General features: G+C 45.1%; 1 protein-coding gene across 2 annotated transcripts in view; it reads right to left on the reverse strand.

The window, feature by feature from the left end:
- KCND3 (potassium voltage-gated channel subfamily D member 3) overlaps nucleotides 1–19,025 on the reverse strand; it is a gene marked incomplete at both ends in the record, with an annotated part of 103,416 nt that overhangs the window by 15,055 nt on the left and 69,336 nt on the right. For both annotated transcript variants that reach the window (XM_082778324.1, XM_082778323.1), the window contains one exon: nucleotides 11,182–11,344. In XM_082778324.1, coding sequence (XP_082634450.1) covers nucleotides 11,182–11,344 — 163 coding nt within the window. The remainder of the gene's footprint in view (nucleotides 1–11,181; nucleotides 11,345–19,025) is intronic.

A 19,025-nucleotide genomic window follows, 5' to 3' on the forward strand; every position in this document is an offset into this window, starting at 1 on the left:
GGAGGTTGGACACCGGTCTGGGTGACTGAGCTGAGTGGATTGTGGGTGAGAAGGGCACCTGGCAGCACACTTACAATTTGGGTTACAGACAAAGCAGGTCAAAGCTGGCTGTTTCAGCAGAGTTTTGTGTTACCTGCTGGGATCTATCAGTCTGGATGGGGCAGGCCAGCAAAGGTATGCTTGGACAGATAGGAGAAGAGTAACGTGCAGGAGCCGAAGCCTTGCACTTAGGGTGCCCCTCACAGACTTTGAAGGAGCAGTGTTTTGTAGAGGACCCTACACTATGTACTGGCACATATTTAACCGTCCAAGATTAGGCTGATAGGATCTTCCAAATTCTGCCAGTTTATAACGCTTGTGGGGATGCTTTTGTTATTTCAGCTCTGTTTGCATGCCTCAGTACTTCTGCTCTGCAGGACAGGAGAAAGCCAAGTGCAGGACCATGGGTTTTTGACCATCTGCAGCAAATGTCTTTGGAGGGGATAGCTGTCTTCTGCATCTCGTCCCACAAATGTGGCAGACTAAAGGTCATTAGGGCCAGGCCTGAGATCACTGTTACTGAATATAACCCCTGCACAGAGAGTCTAAAAAAGGAAAGAAAACGGCACACTGTGTCTGCATGTGGAGTGGTAAGAGGAGTTGCTAGGAAACCACAGGATCTCAAAATGCATATGACCTAATCTGGAAGATAATTTATATGATGAAAATAATAATACTAATGACAGCCACTTACAGGTTGGAATGATTAATTTGGTTATCTTAGTGCCCACGTGTTTCTGAGAGCAGGGTGGAAGGCAGGGCTCAATAACTTCTGGCTCCTTGCTGCTTTTTAAGAAACTGGAGACTGAATAAGCAGAATGGCAGCGGAGCCCTGCACGTGTAGAGTGCTGAGATAGGTGGTGAGGATGATGTAAGGGGCCGACAGCATCCTGGGTACCTGCATTATCCAAAGGGGCTGGCAAAGGAGAAATAGAATAGCATGCCTTCACTGTTCAGCTGCGTTGGAGAAGGGAAAGAAGCAGGAGTTGCAGGCTAGGAAAAATGCTTACCAGATGGCAGGCCCAGGAAACAGCTAATTATTATTTACTAATGATTTTCATCTAGTTCTTATGGAGATAATGTTCGCTCTTGATTTATGTGGTATCATAAACTATTAAGTTACAATCTATGACATAATTTCATATTTGCCAGACATCTTCAGCTTCCCAGATCTTCTGTGCCTTTGCTCAAGGAGATGGGCTGGAGCACATGTATGTCAGGTACTGGATGTGCGGGTCCTGTGCCCCCTCCTGCTCCCTCTTTGGGCTGGAGCTGTTATTAGCATTATTCCTCCTACCCAGCTTTATCTGCTAAAACCACATGAAGAGCATTTCTGGCAGAAAATGCAGCTACATTGGATATTTAATAGTGCCTCACATTTTATCTCCCAAACAATTAGTTTGAATCTGAGCAGTCCTGTTGGTGACTGCTGCAGTGAGTCCAGGGGTGCAGTACGTGTACACCACTGGTCTTTTACTGCTGACGTGAAGCTTCTCTCAAAAGTAATCAACGGAATACTTTTGATCTGATTTTTATTTCTAGGGTACAATATCAGAGCCATTCAGTAAATGCTCTTCTTTTTCTCCTTCTTCGTGCATTTGTCTGCATCGGATGCTAGTTTGAGTTTGCACTTGAAATGATCTTGTCTTTGAATTTTATAATAAAATTAGAGTCAAAAAAAAAAAAAAATTCAGCAAAGACTTCAATTTGTACTCCTGAGTGGTAATTCAATACACATGTATAACTTAGAAAAGGGATGAATTCAATCTTCATCTGGTGGAAAACAGCTTAGCTCCCCTGGTCTGTTGGGGTAGTTTTCCTTTGCAAGTGGAAAACAGAAAATTCTTCTTTTAAAAAATAAAAAAATAATAAAAAAAATACTGTCTAGAGCAGACAAGAAATTAAATGAATCTACTGCTTGTGGAGTGCTTTCCTCAATATAATCACGCGACACTCATCTGTCCTACTTATGGCTCCGAGAAGCTGATATGCCATCTTTAACAAAGCTTGGAAACAGGCTGGACTGCCAAATTAGTACTCGAGGTTATTACATGCGTTTGAACAGTGAGCGAAATAATAGCTGTTTAAAAAGCAAATGGCCCATATAATAAGTACTGGTTGTTATTCTGCTAACCCTGGCTCCATCTGGCTATTGCAATAGGCGATGGAGTTACAGCAGAATTAGAAAAGTCGGTTTCTGCAGATCATCTTTCTGTCATTTTAACCTTTCTGAGAAACGAAGTATGCACATTTGGACTTCCCTTCCTCTCAATTCTTTACATTAAGCAGCTTTTGAGCCAAGTTTAAATATTCTGTCGCTTTTGCTTTGGGGGAGATATTGTAGAGCTGCATATGAAAATTAGACTGTGTAGAACTCATTATATTCCTATATAATTTGATAGAACCACTTAGAGTCAGACCTTGATCTTATTTTGGGCCTCTTCATTACTTTCCAGAGATGAAAGATTCCCCTCCCCTCCTCTGTGGCTCTCCTTTTAATCGTACCTTACCCTTGGCACCATTAAAGCAACAGAACATCATTTCAAATGCACTATATTGTTTAATCTTTTCCAACACTGAAGAACATGATGTTCAATCTATTTATAGAACAATGCACAGAATATGGAGTTTAATGGATCTCAACTTCTCTACTAGTCATAGATATCCTCGCTGATGAAACAGAACTTTGAAAAGAGTCATAATACACAAAACTCAAATTGGGAAATGCAAGGCTGTCAGGAAGTCTCTGGAGCACCGAGGCCAGTTCTCGCCTACTGCAAACCTAACAAGCTCTGGCGTAAAATTAGTGAAGCTCATACTCCTGTTGGGCATCTACTTTAGAACCTCATTCTTCTGTTTAGAAAATAGCTTCTGATTTCTTGCCTGCATGTATTTATCTCCAGCTTTACTCAGTTGCCATTGTATTGACGTTTTCTTTTTACGTAGACCGTTCCCTTTCTGGTGTTTGCTGCTTATTCATTCTACTGCAAAGAACAGAATAAGCTTCATTTTTCCTGGAGTTTGATAATTCTCACTTTATTCCTTTGCTTGACACTTAAAAAGTAAGCTTTTTGCAAGGTCATTTCCTATTTCCATCCTCTATAGATGCCCTGCATATTTCTCTTGTTTTTCCCCAGCTACCCAGCCATCTACCCAGTGAGGGTTGTATTCAGACCCTGATCTCTGTAAGAACTGCTAGTCCAGTTGACAAAGTTAGCTCCCTTCACTTCTTAAGCTTTCTTATTAATATGGTAATTGGAAAAAAAAAAAAAAAAAAAACACGCACAAACAACAACACTGCATATGCTTTTGTCTTCTTACCACTATAATAGATCTCAGAGCTCGAGTTAAAGTCACTCCAGGGATGCATGGTCAAAGAGGTGCAGTTGCAGTGTTCTGGGAATATGTTATAGTTCATTAGAGTTGGAAGTGAAATGTCATGGGGTTTAAGCTAGGGTGTTGGAATTTGTTTAGAAACATTAATAAGCATCTTCTCAAGAAAAAAGCCTCATGTTTTCCTGCATCATTGATGGAGAGCTTGCTGTTCTCTGTTGTTATAGAGGTTCTTGGTTTCAGAGAAAGCAAAGTATGATGAATATCTGCCTGGGATTTGTCTGTCTGTCTCCAGATCTCACTTGTTATAACATCCTTCACACAGCTCACACCCCTAATTAATAGCTATAAACTATTCAGGGGATGGAGAAATTAACAGAATTTAATCTAGTGTCAGATGCCAATTTACTAGGCCTGATATATGAACAGTAATTAATGGTGTGGAGGCTTGTGATTAGCTACAAAAAATGGAGGCCATCACTTCATGTAGTGCTTCTCACACCTTCCATGGGAAGACAGAGAAAACAGGAGGAGAAAAACAATCACAAACCTTCGTATGAAACTTGGGAGAACTACCTAAACCTGTACAGCTCCCAGTGGAATGAAGCAGCAGGGGATGAGGAGGCAGCGGGGCTGTTTTCCTGCTTTGTTGCTGACTCATTAGCAACTAGAGCACTTGGCTCTGAAGCGCAGGTACCCATGGGCAGCAAGTGGAGTGGCCGGTGTTAGGCTTTCCTTGCGTGAGTTTGGGCAGCTCCAGCCTGGGTAAGGGCAGGAGATGTGCTCCGTGTCACTGCTCCGTACTTCAGGCTCTCAGCAGTAATTGAGAGAAGTGTTGCTGGCTGGCAAAGGAAAATGACTCCGAAGTCATCAGATGACAATAAAGTTGTGAAGTGCAATTGGCTTTCGTACTGAATCTGCTCTTAGTTGTTCCTCCTGTTTCTGAGGTCCCTGGGGACAAGCCTCTTGCAGCCGGCTTTTGGAAAAGAAAGGCCTGTCAGAACCCCGTCCCCTGGTCGTATTTGACGAGTGGAGGCTTAAAGAAAAATGTGTGTCACAGCTCGCATCTCTACGACAGCCACAAAACATTGGCTGCATGCCTCGCTTTGGCAAATATCGAGGGAGAAACCTGCTTCTCGTGCTATATCGGGTGCTGCAGCGCTCCCTGGGCTGTCAGCAGAAAGCTGTGGAGTTGTCATGGTTACTCGCTTCCCTGGCCTTGGTTTGCATTCCAGCATCGTTGCACGTTCCTGCTAGAATGGCTCCTAATTGTCCTGACTCAGTTGCTAACGAAGCTGATGTTTCATATGTGGACAGAAATGGGCTGGCTGGCGGCTGGATGCTGGAGCTGGTGGACAATGTGTAGAATTGCTCCTTATTATTGTATTTGTTTGGAGTTAGTGCTGAGTTCGGGCTAAATGGCTGCGCTTACCCAGAGAACAGGTGGCTCAAATTGCCACCAGGCACCGGTCTGCATAGTAAACAGAAGAGTTCTGCTCGGCTGTGACAACGAGGAGAAAAACTATTTCCTCAGGAGCAATTTGTCTGGGAAATCGAACTCCTTTTTCTTCCTGCAGAGTACTTGCAGGCAGACTGTGATTTCCGCAAAAAGATATATTTTTTGAAAAATGTCAGTAAGCTGCACGCACGCTCTCTGTTCCCTGCTCTGGCAGCCCTCACTGCGCTGCTTCCCCGTGGCTGGGCAGGGAACCGCGTGCTGCCGCTCCGCTGCCTCGCTCAGAGAGAATCACCAGTGTGACAGCTCAGAGATAGAAATGTAAAACCACATATAAACAGTATTACCACAGGATGGTTTCAGTTTATAACCTTGTGCGTGAACTAACTCTACAAGAAGCCACTGAGCCAGGAAAGAAGCGGATTTATCCCAGTTTTATGCTTGAGAACACCTGAATCACAGAGAGGGGAGCACGGAAGGGTGACGGTGCTGCAACATCCGTGTTGGTCACAACGACAGTGGCTGTAGTGGGGAGACAGGAGGGTGGCAGGCTCCTGTTTGTGCCTGGAGAGGGCCTGCCTTGTGCAGGTTTAGAGCCTGATCCGATGCTGAAGTTGTCCGCACGTACTGCTTGATTGGATTTTCCTGACCTCTAAACAACAAAGACTTGCTCTGAGTCAGACTTTGCAGACCATGGCTGCGGGGTGGAGTGGGAGGAGTGCAATAATGGGATTTGGGACTTTTCGCGTTGGGCCATGTGGGAAGGTTGGGAATGGTTGCAGAGAATTTCTGCAGAGGCCCTTGGGCGATGTGCTAGGAGGCTGCAGGGTTTTCCCACCTGTCTGACACGTGTGGGGAGGGGACTGCCCTCCCAGCACCACATCTATCAGGACAAATGCTGCTCCTCACTTGCTAATCACTGGCAGGGTACCAATCAGTTACAGCAGCAAGCTTTACTGCCACTTTTACCTAATTTAAGCGATGTTTTTTTCCTGACCCAGTGGATATATCCATGGTGCTTAATCCGGATGTAACCACGCATTGTAGGTACACTGGCACAAGGCTGTGGCGTTCAGCACACAGACTGGGAGCTGCACAGAAGCTGAACAGCACCAGCCCACTTGGTTCTGCATTGCTGAGGCACAGTGGCAAAATAACTGGTTAGCAGAGGTAACAGCAAAGAGTCTGATCTCTAGAAGCCTGTTCCAAAGTGGGACGGAGCTTCCCAAGGCTTTTGGCAGAACATTTTGAACGCAGGTCTCCTAGATGAGGCAATTTCAGATAGCATTTATTTAGACATCTGGGATGAAGCCGGCAACATCAGCCACTACAAATCCTACCAACTGTGCTACGTAACGAGCCATCTGGACACAGCCCCCAGCCCGGCCTTCCAGCAGGTGGGGAGAGGAGGCACCACAGTCCTGGAGCAGCCACGGAGCCCTCTGGGGGGGATCGGTCAGGTTCTTAAGCACTACGGGCACTACCTGGTCAGGACTGGGGCGTGATGGACTGCAAACATGTGGCAGTCTGATGTAATTTGGGAGCCAGGGACTTTGAACTAGCTGAACTGGTGGAGGATGCCACTTGCTTTTGTGGGTGGTATGAAGGAGAAGAGGACGGATCCCTGGTTGGTTGGTTTCTTTTCCCTGATTTGGATTATGGAATGTGGCAAACAGGACAAAGAGGAGGAAGAGGTACCTACCCCAGAAAAACTGAAGTTTCTTCTTTAAAAATAAAAGTAAAAAAATCTCTTCTCCCTGTCAGAAACTGTTAACTATCAACAACAACAAAAACATATTCCACCCAGATTCATTGTGGTTGAAAAAAACATGTTTTTTAAATGTCAGCCAGCTCCAGTTTTAACCTTATTGTTTCTCTCTCTCCTCAAGTTCCCAACCCCATCCCCTGCTGGGAACTGAGTCATGTTCTGTCGCTGAGCTCTCCTTAGACAGCTCAGCTCTGCTCAAGTCACTTTTTCTGGCCGTTCTGTTCCACGCTTTGAAGTTCGCTAACCCACCTCCAAAATTTAGGGTGTCAGCTGAAAAACAGAACATTTCAAAGCTGACTCCCCTGCTCTGTAGAAAATCAATTATTATAATGGCCTTGTTATTGACAGGTGTGTGGGCCGCCTTTCTCATGGGTAAGACGATGACATAAATCCAGCATTAAGCATTCTCTTCGTCACCATCTTCCCTCTCCAGCAGCTCTGCTGACTGCAGTCCTGTTTTCCATGCCTCTGGGAGTGACGGCTGGGTCTGGAACAGGCTGTTTCTAGCGTGCCTCTTATGGAACAATCAGAAAGATATTTGCGTCCTTACTCTTCCTTTTGGCTTAAGCCCCTTTTCAGCATCTCCATAGTTACCTCTTCGTCCGCCCGCAGTCACAGCTGCCTGTGTGCAGCCACCTCGCCAGCAGTCCTTGTGGTCTGGAATAACCTTCCCCCATCTATTTCCTCTCGGCGACTTCCATCTGAAGATGTGGCTTCTCCCTCCCCGCCTCGTTGCTGTCTCCTGCTGTTAGCAGCTCTGTGATTGAGTGCTTTAATTCACCCGCCTGGCAATGCGTCCGCTGCTCTGCTCCACCTAGGCTGTGCCATCCACTCCTTGATAGCCTACGTTGCACTTTTCAGTCCTGTGCTGTGGTTTTATGTGATAGCTGCTATGCAAAAACATTTGTCCTGGGTGGACCTTTCCTATCCTAAACGTGGGTGGTTGGCTCTTCCCTGGGAGAGTGCAGATCGTCCATGTAAACCATGGGAGAGCAGCGTGCTCTTCTGGGACCTGGCTGCACCAAGCTCCAAGGCCGTGTCTATTACATTATCTGGCAGCCTCAGCCGTGCATTTTTCTACTACCTCACTCAGGTGGGAACAGCATTGTGGCTTGGGGTCGTGTTTGCAGTGGCTAACTTGTAAACAACAAAGTGTTTTGCTGTCAAAGGAGCAGCATGCTCAGCAGCTGCTGCTCGCTGCCTCTGCTCCTCCTTCCTAGGGCTGCAAAGTGGGAGCTGTGCTCAAGCCAGCTCTGATACTTGTCTGCTTCTTCATGTTGCATCTGAACTGCAGGCTGAGCGGCAAGAGGGACTCCAGCAATACGTGAATTACAAAGTCGTTCAATTGTCAAGCCTTTTAAGTGTCAAGTTCTCCTTTAAACTCAGAGACTGTGACATTCAGTAAAGAACAGCATCGTTTCAATGTCAGGAAGGTCTATTCTTAGCACATCAGTCAAAAAGAAAAAAAGTCTTTCGGGGGTGGAGGGGAGCAACCAAAAAACAATTTTGCCAAAATGAGCCGTGTCAGAAATGATCAATTCATCCTCCATTCAGAGTGACCTGGTCCTTGCTGTGTGCCAGAGGACAAAATTTGATGACACAGCACAATAAATTAAGATTACCAGATCTTCTTGTAATTAATTCTCTTGCACTGCAGGTTTGGCAAGGAATAATTTATCTCTGAGGTGATTAAAGCACCAGTGGTGGTTGTTTTTTTATTTTTTCTTTCCTTGTTGTTCTCCCCTTTTTTCCCCCTCCCTTTCTTTCTTTTAGGAACACTTTTCCTCAGTTAGTAGAAGAATAGGTGCTGGTGGTAACAACCCCCCTTGTATTTTACTCATGCTATTTAAATGCCTTTTCCTCAGTATGAGTTATGAACAAAATAATAAACCTGATCCGTAACCTACTCTTCAAATGTACCTGATGTTGTAACAGGTACGATTCTTGGAAGAAACTGAAGTTCTAAAGCACTCATCATAACACCCTAAAATTATTTACTCCTCAACTAAAAGAGAAGAAGAATTCATTTAGCACCCTAGAACCTTAGGAAGATGTCTGTGTTATTTCTTCCAAGCAGTGTCTCCTAACTCTGCTCACAGAGATGCTGTTGGTGGGCGTATTCAAGGGCTGAGAAGGTGCAAAGAGCTTTCTCCAGCCTTCTTGAAAAAGCCACGTAAATGTCTTTGTATCTTTAATTAGATGGGAACAGAGTTCTATTACTAAAATTTTCTTATGGCTGAAGAAGAAACTGAGTCCTCTGGAGGGTGATGCTGGTAACGGACTTGTTCCAACACAGACCCTCTCTGTGCCCATCCTGACTATCTCCAGAGAGACATCGCGGCATCACTGTCATCAGTGTGCTTCTGTCTCTCTTGCTCTCCTTAGTATTCATGCAGTGATGATCATGTGCAAATTACTCACACTTTTGACTTGAGAAAACTTTCTTAGCCCAGAAATTCATCCAATATCAAGGGAATTAGAAATTCAAATGGGGAGAAATCATACACTATGTGTCAATACAGCAGACCTTATAAAAGCTGCAGTCAATCATATTGGCATCAAAGGTGGCGGTGGCACGTTTCCTTGCCACCAGGTGCACTGCAGTCCAACAATAAAGGAAAAAATGAATCAGAACAAAAACCTTTGGTATTCTGTCTGCCCGGGACAGCGTCAGCCACAAGCACTGATCTGGAGTCAGCTCTGGAGCTTCTTTGTATTGTCATCTGTGGCTACGCACAAGTCCTGTTTGGTTATTTGTCTTGCCCATTTATCTGCCTGGGCTGTACTCTAAAGCAAGCTCTGTGTCTCAGCATATTTACGTACTGGTTCAGTAGAACAAGTGCTTTCTCTTAGTCTTCACTTATGTAACTGGGCTATTGTGCACTGGCCCCTTAATGAACTTCTATGTGCATGTTTCTTTTTAGAAACGCTTCTTTTAGGCAATATTTAAGAGTTTTGAATGGGAGCAATTGGGGTCTCTTTTCTGTTGTTTGTTTTTCTTTTATATATATTATTATATAATATATAATATAATAAAAATTCATACGTTTGAAAACACAAAATGTGTTGCTAACTGCCGAGGAGCGTTTGTCCTTATAGCTGCTTAGCAGTTACTGCATTGACCTGTAAGTTCACCGTACGAAGAAATCAGTTGTTAATGGGCTGAGGTTTTGTTGCTGGTTGTGTTGTTCTCTAAGGTTCAGGATTTATACTTTTAAATACAGACGGAATGGAGAGTTCACCTGTCTTCCAGTGATGCAAAGCTAAATTAGCTGTTAACACTGAAGTAGTAAAAGGTTGTTGTAATGCTCGTAATGCTGTCCTGTTTGTTACCTGCCAGGTTACATTTCTGCCACCAACATCCTGATAAAGGGTGCTGTCTGCGTGCACACTGTTCGGTGAAAGAGATTTTGTTTAATTTAAAGTGGATGTAAGTGCTGCTGAAAGGTAGGAGGCTGACGCAGCTGGAGACTGGAAGCTCAGAAGCTACGACCCAGGAAGCAGCTTTACAAATTCACAGAGCATTTCTCTGTGCATGAGGGAGAGCAGACAGTGTGATGGAACATCTGGTGGTCCTCAACAGAGAGGACTCAGGGCAGAGATGGAAGCTTCCAAACACACTCCCCAGTGTGGCTTTGCCCTGATCTGGAGTTTGGATTTCTTCCTCTTCTAAGTGATAATGCCAAACCTAATGCAGATATAGATGTAAATCCCAGCACCGATTTACGGAGCCTGTAATTCATTCCTGTGTGATTCTGCCTCTCTGTTACTCTGCTTATGTGCTTTGCCTGCCAGATGTTGTGGTTTTGTAGGTCTTGTATCTCAGCGCTCTGCTGTCAGCTCCCTGAGAAGCGAGCAGTAGGCAGGACCCAGCTGCTTGCCCCCAGCAGAAATGGCACATCTTGCTGCTACTGTTCGCCAGCAGATCCCCTGGGTCTTGAATTTCTGGCAGACAGAATTCCATCGGGAGAACTAAACCAAACCTTTAGCGTACAGTTATTGTAAAAACCTGATTCTGGTTTTGTTGTAATTTAGCAGGCTGAAATGGAGTTATAATAATCTGTCATACTTTGAGTGAATCAGTAGGTTTATACTGGTAAAAACAGACTATCCGGTAATCCCCTAGCATTTCCAGGTTGTTGGGTTTTGTTTGCTTGTTTTTTTTTTTGTATTCTCAGTGTATTTTTTCTATGTTAGGGGTGTGTGTAGCTGATAACTATGTGTTTCTGGGTGTGTGTCTTCAAACCTCCAGGGCAGAGAGGCAGCAGGAACCAGACAGCCAGAAATATCAACAGCTCCCTTTAGTGACTTAGGGGGCGCTTAGGGTGCCTCTATATGTACGTATTTGTTTCTCACGTCTGTGACAGAGTGAGCAATAAAAGCCGTATTGCTTCTGACAACGAGAGTCCAGGGTTCAAGTCCCTGTTCAGGTGGTGATAATTTATTTTTTATACTTTAGTGGGTGATATTGGTGGGAGGGGAATGCTTGGATCAGATATCTTGGTCTATAAACCACCCTTTATGGCCCTACGACGTGTAGCATGTCCAGTACCCAGCTTGTGCTGGGGTGTGGGTTTCGGCTTACCTTCTGCGCTCTCCTCTTGTCGGCCCGCTGGTTCTGGTGGTAAATTCGGCTGAAGTTGGAGACAATGACCGGAACGGGCAGAGCAATGACCAGCACCCCGCTCAGGGAGCAAATGGAGCCAAATATCTTCCCGGCAATTGTCTTGGGCACCATGTCACCATAACTAGAGGGGAAAGAACAAAAAAGGGGAAGCCCCTCCTTCAGACAAGTGTGGTGGCACCAAAAGCCTGTTCAGGTTCTCTGAGCAAGAAGCAGCGTGGGTGTGCAGGTGAGACAATAAAACAGAAACCTGCCATACAAGCAACACGTCCTGTGGATTTACACCACGTTCTGGCAATGGATTGAGCTACACCAAAGAAGGGTGCCCTGGCTGCAGAATGCCTGTGCCAGCCCAGGCAGTGGCTCAGCATGTTAAATTCATGCCCTCACTCATTCAGCACCTACCTCTCCATGTCAATGAGCTCTAACAAAGTTTGTCTGCGTGTACGTCTGCTTGTGACCAGTTCATGTATTTTCATTCCCTTGTATCGAGGTGCAAATGAGGACTGACTGACGCTTGGGTTTAAAGACGCGGCAGTTTCCTTGCCATCTATGCATTCAGAAATATGGGGTGCAATAAAGTCTGCATTCGGTAATGAATGAATTCTCAGGAGTGAGTCCAGCTGAAAAATGTTAAGACAAACTTCTGCACTGAGGCTGACCCAGCAATCTTTTCATTAACTATTGTAATATGTATGTTAAATAATACCGGCAGAATCGGAGATGAAATAATCCATTTTCTGCAGATGGGAGATCCTGCTGGCTTAGGTTTTTTAGGTTGCACATGATAAATCACTGCTCTGAGTGCTTTTTTTTCTGTCTATATTTTCACTCTGCAAATTGCAAAAGCCCTTTGTAGTGGTTTTATACTTAAGCTTTAACATTTCCTTCTGTAAAGGTAACCGATGTGCTTATGGCCACTCGGCAGTGCAATAGGAGCAAGTGTGGCACTTGTTCCATAACGCTGTGTTACAGTGAAGGTAACTGGGATTTTGCATTTTGATTTACAGTTTTCCTGACACAATCCCCGTGTTTTATGCCAGGTGATGGGACCTCTTAATTCTAACCGACCGCGCCGTTGCTGACAGCTCTCCCGTCTCGCAGCACAGCCTCTGATACCCAGTCGGGCAGCAGCTGCTGGCAGTGCAAACGTTGCTGCCCTGCCTTCAGCAGATGCAGAGGAAACCTCCACAGGAGGCTCGTTCTCCCCTGCCGTTTACCCTCTTGAAGCGACTTCAATGCTTTCTTCTGCACATGGTTGATAGGCAAATAAAAACCCATCCAGAAAGCTGGAGGTGGGCTGTGCTGCGTTCTGATCGTGTAACAAAGAGCTCGTTTGTAGCTAATGCCCTCAGAGTATGGTAGGAGCACGATTAGCGCAGCCGCTGCCTGAATTTCCAGGAATTGTTTCAGGGAGCCAGTTATTGCGTGCTTGTGTGCAAGTGTGTATTAACATCCGAATTCAGGGAAGTGATTTTCAGCTGGAGGAAAGGGAAAAGCAAATGGCCAAATACCAGTTTTTTTGTTTGTTTTTGTGTGTGTGTCTGTGTGTTTTTTAGAGGGGTTGACACCAAACTGGCTGTGTGCAAGCCTCTGGAGTACAGGAATTCCCAAAGCACCTTTGGGGCTCAGGAGGTCAGGCAAAATCCCACTGCAAGCAGGTGTGTCTGATCTGGTCACAGCCAGGAGTGGAAGGGAGGACCTAGGCACTGCAGCCTGCTGAAATGTAGAGGACAGGGAAATGATGCTGAAGTCTGGGCCTGAGAAAGATGTTCCTTGTTTCAGGGAGCTTGAGATCTGGAAGGCTTCTGGTTGCTATCAGATGGCGTTTGGGATTTCCATGCTTTTCTTTGGGGTATTCTGGTGTTTGATGGAGCAAATACCGAAAATTAAAGTGATTTATAGCCGAGGTTTTATTTTTCAGACATCACTAGCTAATGCTTAATTATTCCAAGCAGAATCCTTCTCCTGTGCTCACCTGCCCTGTGCGCACTCGCGCTCAGAGTGCCACGAATCGATGCCGTGCTATTTACGTCTGTTAACTTCCCAGCTGCTGCTGCTTTATGCAAAGATAGTTTAAAAGCTCTTGCTAAGTGACAAGGTCTTCTGCCTCATTTAACACTGTTCTAAAAAAATCTTTCTCACTTTTTTTTGCTACTGCCCCTTAACACGATAGGGCTGACAAATTAATCATATGCCTCAAACATGATCTCAGTGACCTGGAGTATGGAGAGAAAGCCCTTCTGTGCATTTGGAGGAAGTATAATAAGAAGCGTCTGCCTCTTGGTCTGCCTTGTTGAGTTTTGTTCTTACACACAGACTGAGAGTTACCTCATTACTTGGGACTTCAGAGAAGTTGCTTTAAAACAGGCAGGATCTCGGAGTGTGGAGACTGATTTTTCTGGGGAGGTGCAGGACTTTATTTGCAAAACTGTTGGGAAAGAGACAGTTATGGGAAATTTTGCACTGGCTGGAGTAGGCTGTGCAGGAACGAGACCTAGAATTTCTCCGCTCTGACACTGACTCCTCTGGATCTACTGCAGAATTACCTGCGGAGAGGATGTGCTGGGCTGGGCACTGGGGGCTGCATGGCACGGCACGCGTTCGCAGCCATGGTTCTGCCTTTCCTGGGCTACTGACCTGCAGTGCAAGTGTCAGTGGTACTTGGAAGTGTCTTGGCTTTGTGCTCAGAGTAAAATCCAGCTATGCTTCTGGGGAACTTGGGCTATTTTTAGATGACCTATTCTTAAAAAGAAAAATCCATTCAGACTTTAAATGTTCGGGGTTACCTCCAGGTGTGTGCCCCTGGGGTATGTGGGTCAGTGCAGAGCACGGGCATTACTCAGAAAGCTGCAGGACAGATTGTTCTGTGTACCCCTGCCTCCTGGATGTCTTACGACAAGCAAGAAGAACAGGGAGGAATACAAAACTGGCAATGTTCAGACCTGAATCTCATTTTAGCAGTGGGGAAGGAGCACGGTGCAGGATGGCTCCAGGCACAGTGGCTTGGGGAGCTTGGAGCAGTGGCTGCTGCAGTGTTAAATGCTGGGGTGACAATTTATTTTTGTCCTGAATGCTACCACAAGTGCTAATGGCCACGTGGCATATTTATAACAGATATAGTGCCAAATAATCTCAAATATTGTATTTCAGTTAGTACTAATTGAGCATTTTAAAACCAACGTTTTTTAAAATGGAATGAGAGAACCCAGCTTGCCTATTAATTTGTTTAGTACAAGGCAACTTGTCACCTAAAAAATTTCTGCTACAGAAGGTGCATTTTAAGCAATTCATCAATAAGCTCATTAGAGCAGTAAGAAGATAAAAGAGTTAGGAAATGATTAACATTCAGAGGGCCTAACAGGATGTTAGAGCCTGTGATGCAAACAACAGGGGCTGCAAATTCAGTACATTTTCCTGTGACCTTTAGGAAGTCATTTCAGCTTTTGGGACCTCAGCTCCCCCTTGATGAAATGGCACTTGGTTATTTACTCCTCGCCTGCTTGGTGAGATGAGGCATCAAGTTCCTCAGAGCCCTAACTGCCCCACATGCTGAATGTCCCCAGCACCCAGCAGTGCCGCTCCGTTACAAATTTTACTAATGCGAGGTGGTTGTACAGAGAGCTGGAGTAAACAGCCTGCCTGTGGCTCCAGGCATGCCCAGGGATAAATGCTGAGAATTGGCTAGGTTAGATGCGGAACATGCCTAGAGATAAACATATTTCTTATTTATTTTGCCAGGAATCCAGTTAGATGGCAACAGATTTGAGCGGTTTTCAGTTGCTGGATTTGTTTTTCTGCTTGCTGCCCGCTCTAGGGGAGCTGCCCCTGCTGGGGTGCATGAGGGTGAGGGACCTTTAGGAGGGGCTGCCCTTGCTGTCGTGGTACCCCCAGTGCTCGGTGCACTGAGAGTGATTCTGCAGTTCCTACACATTTATCCCATGCTTAAAATGACCTGGCTGCTATTTCTTCTGTTTTCTTCTCCCAATGTCCCTTCAAAGCCACGTTTCCTTCCAAGGAAGCTCTGTGATCACTGAGGCTCTTACCCACGCATCATGTAAAGTGCAAGTAAAGCCTTAAACAAAGCATTGGGAAATTACCTTTAAATGGTCACTATAGACTGGAAAAGACTATGAATGTAGAGTTTTCTTATTTTATTTATTTGTATTGGACCTTCTTTGTACTTTGGATATAAAAGGGGTCGTATGTCATTCACCCTAATTAGTAGCTATTAGCCTTGACAACTTAATGTGCTGTTGTTTTTCTCCCTGTCAGTACAGAAAATAGAGGTCACTGCTTCTGAGTTCTGGTTTTAGCAGTAGAGGTGTCTGGACACTGCTTAGCTCCTCCAGCTGGAGACAGCAATAAATAAGGTGCTGAACAGCTCATCAAATGACTCACTCTAAAAATAGACTCCCAGCAGCATCTCTGATGATCCTTTCTCTGTGCAGCGTTCACAGCCCTACAAACAGGGAATTGTCAAAAAGCTGGAAGATTGTGTAGTACGGGGACGTTAGAAGGAGCTACAGCAGTAACGGCTCTGCGGGGACGGTGAAAGAACTTTGCAGAGGATGCTCTTTTCCAGCAGCCTGTTTTATTTGCCAGCTTTTCAGGCAGTGTGTGTATAAAGCATGCACCTGGGGAGGGGCTTAACGTTCATAAAATTCTGTTATTGCGTGGTTATTGTTTCCTCTGGTTCCTCTGGATGCAGGGGAGGTAAGATGGCAGTTGCTGACTGATAAGCCTGTATCCCAGCACCTTCCCTCTTACTAAAAGACATATTTTGGGGCAGAGGGAGGCCACAAAGAGTAAGCAGAGGTTTTCTTTAAAGTGTTTTGTGGACATAGACTGAGTGTCAACAAGGGTAGTTTGGAGCATTGTCAGCTTTTCAAATACTCTAAGCCTAGGAAGGCCGCGATGCGCCGGTGAATGCCCGAGGAGCCTGATGTGAGACTTGTGCCTCCTGAAAGAGCGTGCTGTAAACAGATCCACGACGGCTTTGGAGCAAGCAAATCTATAAACAGGCTGTCAAATGACAGACTTGAACAGCAAATCAGCTGTGTCTGGGGAAGTACAGAGCCTATTTCATGCTAGGTTTCTTTTACATTAAATACCCTTATTTTCTGCCTTGTTTTGAGGTGGGCAGCTCCCCAGGTGGGTATTCAACTTCTGCAAGGTTTGGCTTGGTTTTGTACCGGTATTTTCTTTTTCCCTGGCATGTTTTATTTCTTAATGTCTACATGGATGCTCTCATCCTCCCTAGATATTCTGCTGGATTTACAACCAACAGCCAAGCTGCGAGGGGATGAGTTCTGTGGATGTGTGTCTGTGCTAGCAATGGGTGCTTATTAGCTTCAGTGCTTAGATTAGTTGGGATTTTTTGGAAAGTTGTTGGCAGTTACCTAGTAGGAGGGGTTGAGGTAATGTTGAGGAATGATTTCTCTGAGGAGATGCAAGTTCTGCTGCTTCTCTACCTGCGAGCATCAGAAAGGAAGGCAGATTTTCCTCATGGCTTGCTCAGGGAGGAATTCTCCTGGGCAGCCCATCCCAACCCTCCTCTAAGCCATGTGAAGGGGTCAGGCTGACTTAGGGGCAGTGGTAGCTTGCTCGTTCCTGTCCTTGCACAAGAAAGGTGACCAAACTGGGAAGGTCTCTGATAGCAACTGTTAGCATAAATGTTCCTTACAGCAGCAGCAGAGGCTGCCTAAAGAAATGGGAATGTTTATGTAGACTCGGGAATAAACCCGGTACGTTATTTAAGACACTGAGGGTTGAGAATACTCAATGTATGCACACACTGGTTCCGTTTATTCTTTCTGTCTTGGATCAACTTCTCAGCCTGTAGGCTGTTAAAACAGATGGTCTGAATTCGGGTAACATTCAGACCTTGAGTTGAAGCTAAAAATGGAATTTCATTGGCAAGGAAAGTAGGTCAGAAAGCTAAAGCCCCTAGTCCTAAAATGATGAAAGGCTTCTAATCAAGAGTCCTCTATTACCATTCATTAAAAGGAGCAGGGGAGGAATCACTGTTAGGGACCACGGTGAGAGCACAAGCCCCCTGCATCCTGCAAGGAGCCCAGCAGCTCTGCAGCTGTGCTGGTGCTGGAGATGTGTGACCGCTGCCCCGGGGCTCCTTGCTGCAGGGGGACACGAGCGGCTTCGTCTGCATCAGCCGCAGGGAGGAGAGCTGCTCTGCACATCTTCTGTTAATACCTTCCACACTAATAATCCTTTCCACACTGATTCTGTCATCCACCTGACTCAGGTTCTGTGACTTCATCGCCCCTGCAGGCTGTGACTCCGCTGCACCCAAGGCTGCCAGGCAGAGATTTCTTTGCTCATTGGGTGCCAACACTTGGAAATCTCCCCTCCTTGTAGCCAGTGGGGCTTATTCAGAGCAAATGGGGAATTTCTTCCCTTTAACACAACAGTCCCAGCTCAGCACATTGCTTCAGCCCTTGCTTTGTGTTAAGCACATGCTTAATTCCTGTTCAATTAAAAGATGGCAACGTACTTGTTCATATATTCTTTAAATGTTACTGAGATGCATTTGTTCTTTATGTTTTGCAAACCCAAGCTAAAGTACCGTCATTACTCCTTGCCCTTTCCCCCCAGCCTACTGCTAGGAATTAAATTTCTCTGAATTGAGAATTGCTTGCATTACAGCTCTGCCAGCAAATGCGTTTTTAGAGAGAGTGTCAGAGACCTCCTGTTTCCTCTCCCTGAACGTTGACGGGGAGCATCTGCCTTGGTCTCCGGCTGTCATTGTCACAGTGGCAGGTAGCAAAAGTAGGGAATGAAATCTGAACCATCCCACTGATCTGTTCAACTCAGAAATCATGCAGGGTAATTGTCTACTGCTTACCAGAAATAGCAATTTACACCGTCATTAAATCTCATTAAAGAAAAATAGATGTTTTCTTTTTTATGGTATCTCATGTTTCTACATGACCATCTAATAAAGCACTAGCTAATTTTTCCATGAGAAGGAAAACTTAAACTGTTGATTTAACAATTATTTAGAGAAAAAGGGGAATTGAATTTTATGTAGAATCAATATAAGAAAAACTGAATTTCACTTTGCAGCAAATACCTCCAGTCTTAACCTCCACGCTGTACCATCTGTAATGTATATTCATTCAGCTCTTCAGGGGAAGCTTTATTCTTTCTAGTTCTCACAAAGCTGATGTATCTAGCAAAAAGTGAACTCAGTTTTCTTTTTCCTCATGCATCGCCAAGCAGCTAAGCTGTCATCTAAGTTTTTGATCCTCAAATCTCAGTTTCGATACTGGTAGATGCATCAGAAAAAGCTCTTTGATTTTTTTCTTCCATTTTTTTTGGTCAGCCTGTTGAACTTACAGCCTTTTTTGTTAGACAAATCTTTCTCTATTTGCCAGAGCTAATTTGGATTTGAAATGTATCGAGAAGACAACAGGCAACACCAAAGATTTTGTCTGAGTGGTGATTTTTCAGAGCAGATGTCCCAGCTCCTGCCCAAGCCCCAGCAGGACGGCTGTGCTGGCGGTGCTGAGATGTGCTGCTGCCATGGGTAGTCCAGAAGTCCCTGGGTCAAGAGAAGAACACATATATGTTCACAGCAAGTGGCTGTTTCGCCTTTCAACTCACTATTATTGGTCAAGGAAAAGCTCACTGGTTTGCTGTATCAGTGGGAGTTTTTGTTGTACATGAACCAAAAAAATCCATTTGATTCCTTCTGACAAAAAGCCCACCCCTTGCTGTGTATCTTCAGATTGTAGGTTTTTTTTTTCCTGAAGGTGAAAGTATGATGTTACTTTCACAGATTC

Source organism: Aythya marila (genome assembly GCF_965140915.1).
Source record: "Aythya marila genome assembly, chromosome: 24".
Taxonomy (NCBI): domain Eukaryota; kingdom Metazoa; phylum Chordata; class Aves; order Anseriformes; family Anatidae; genus Aythya; species Aythya marila.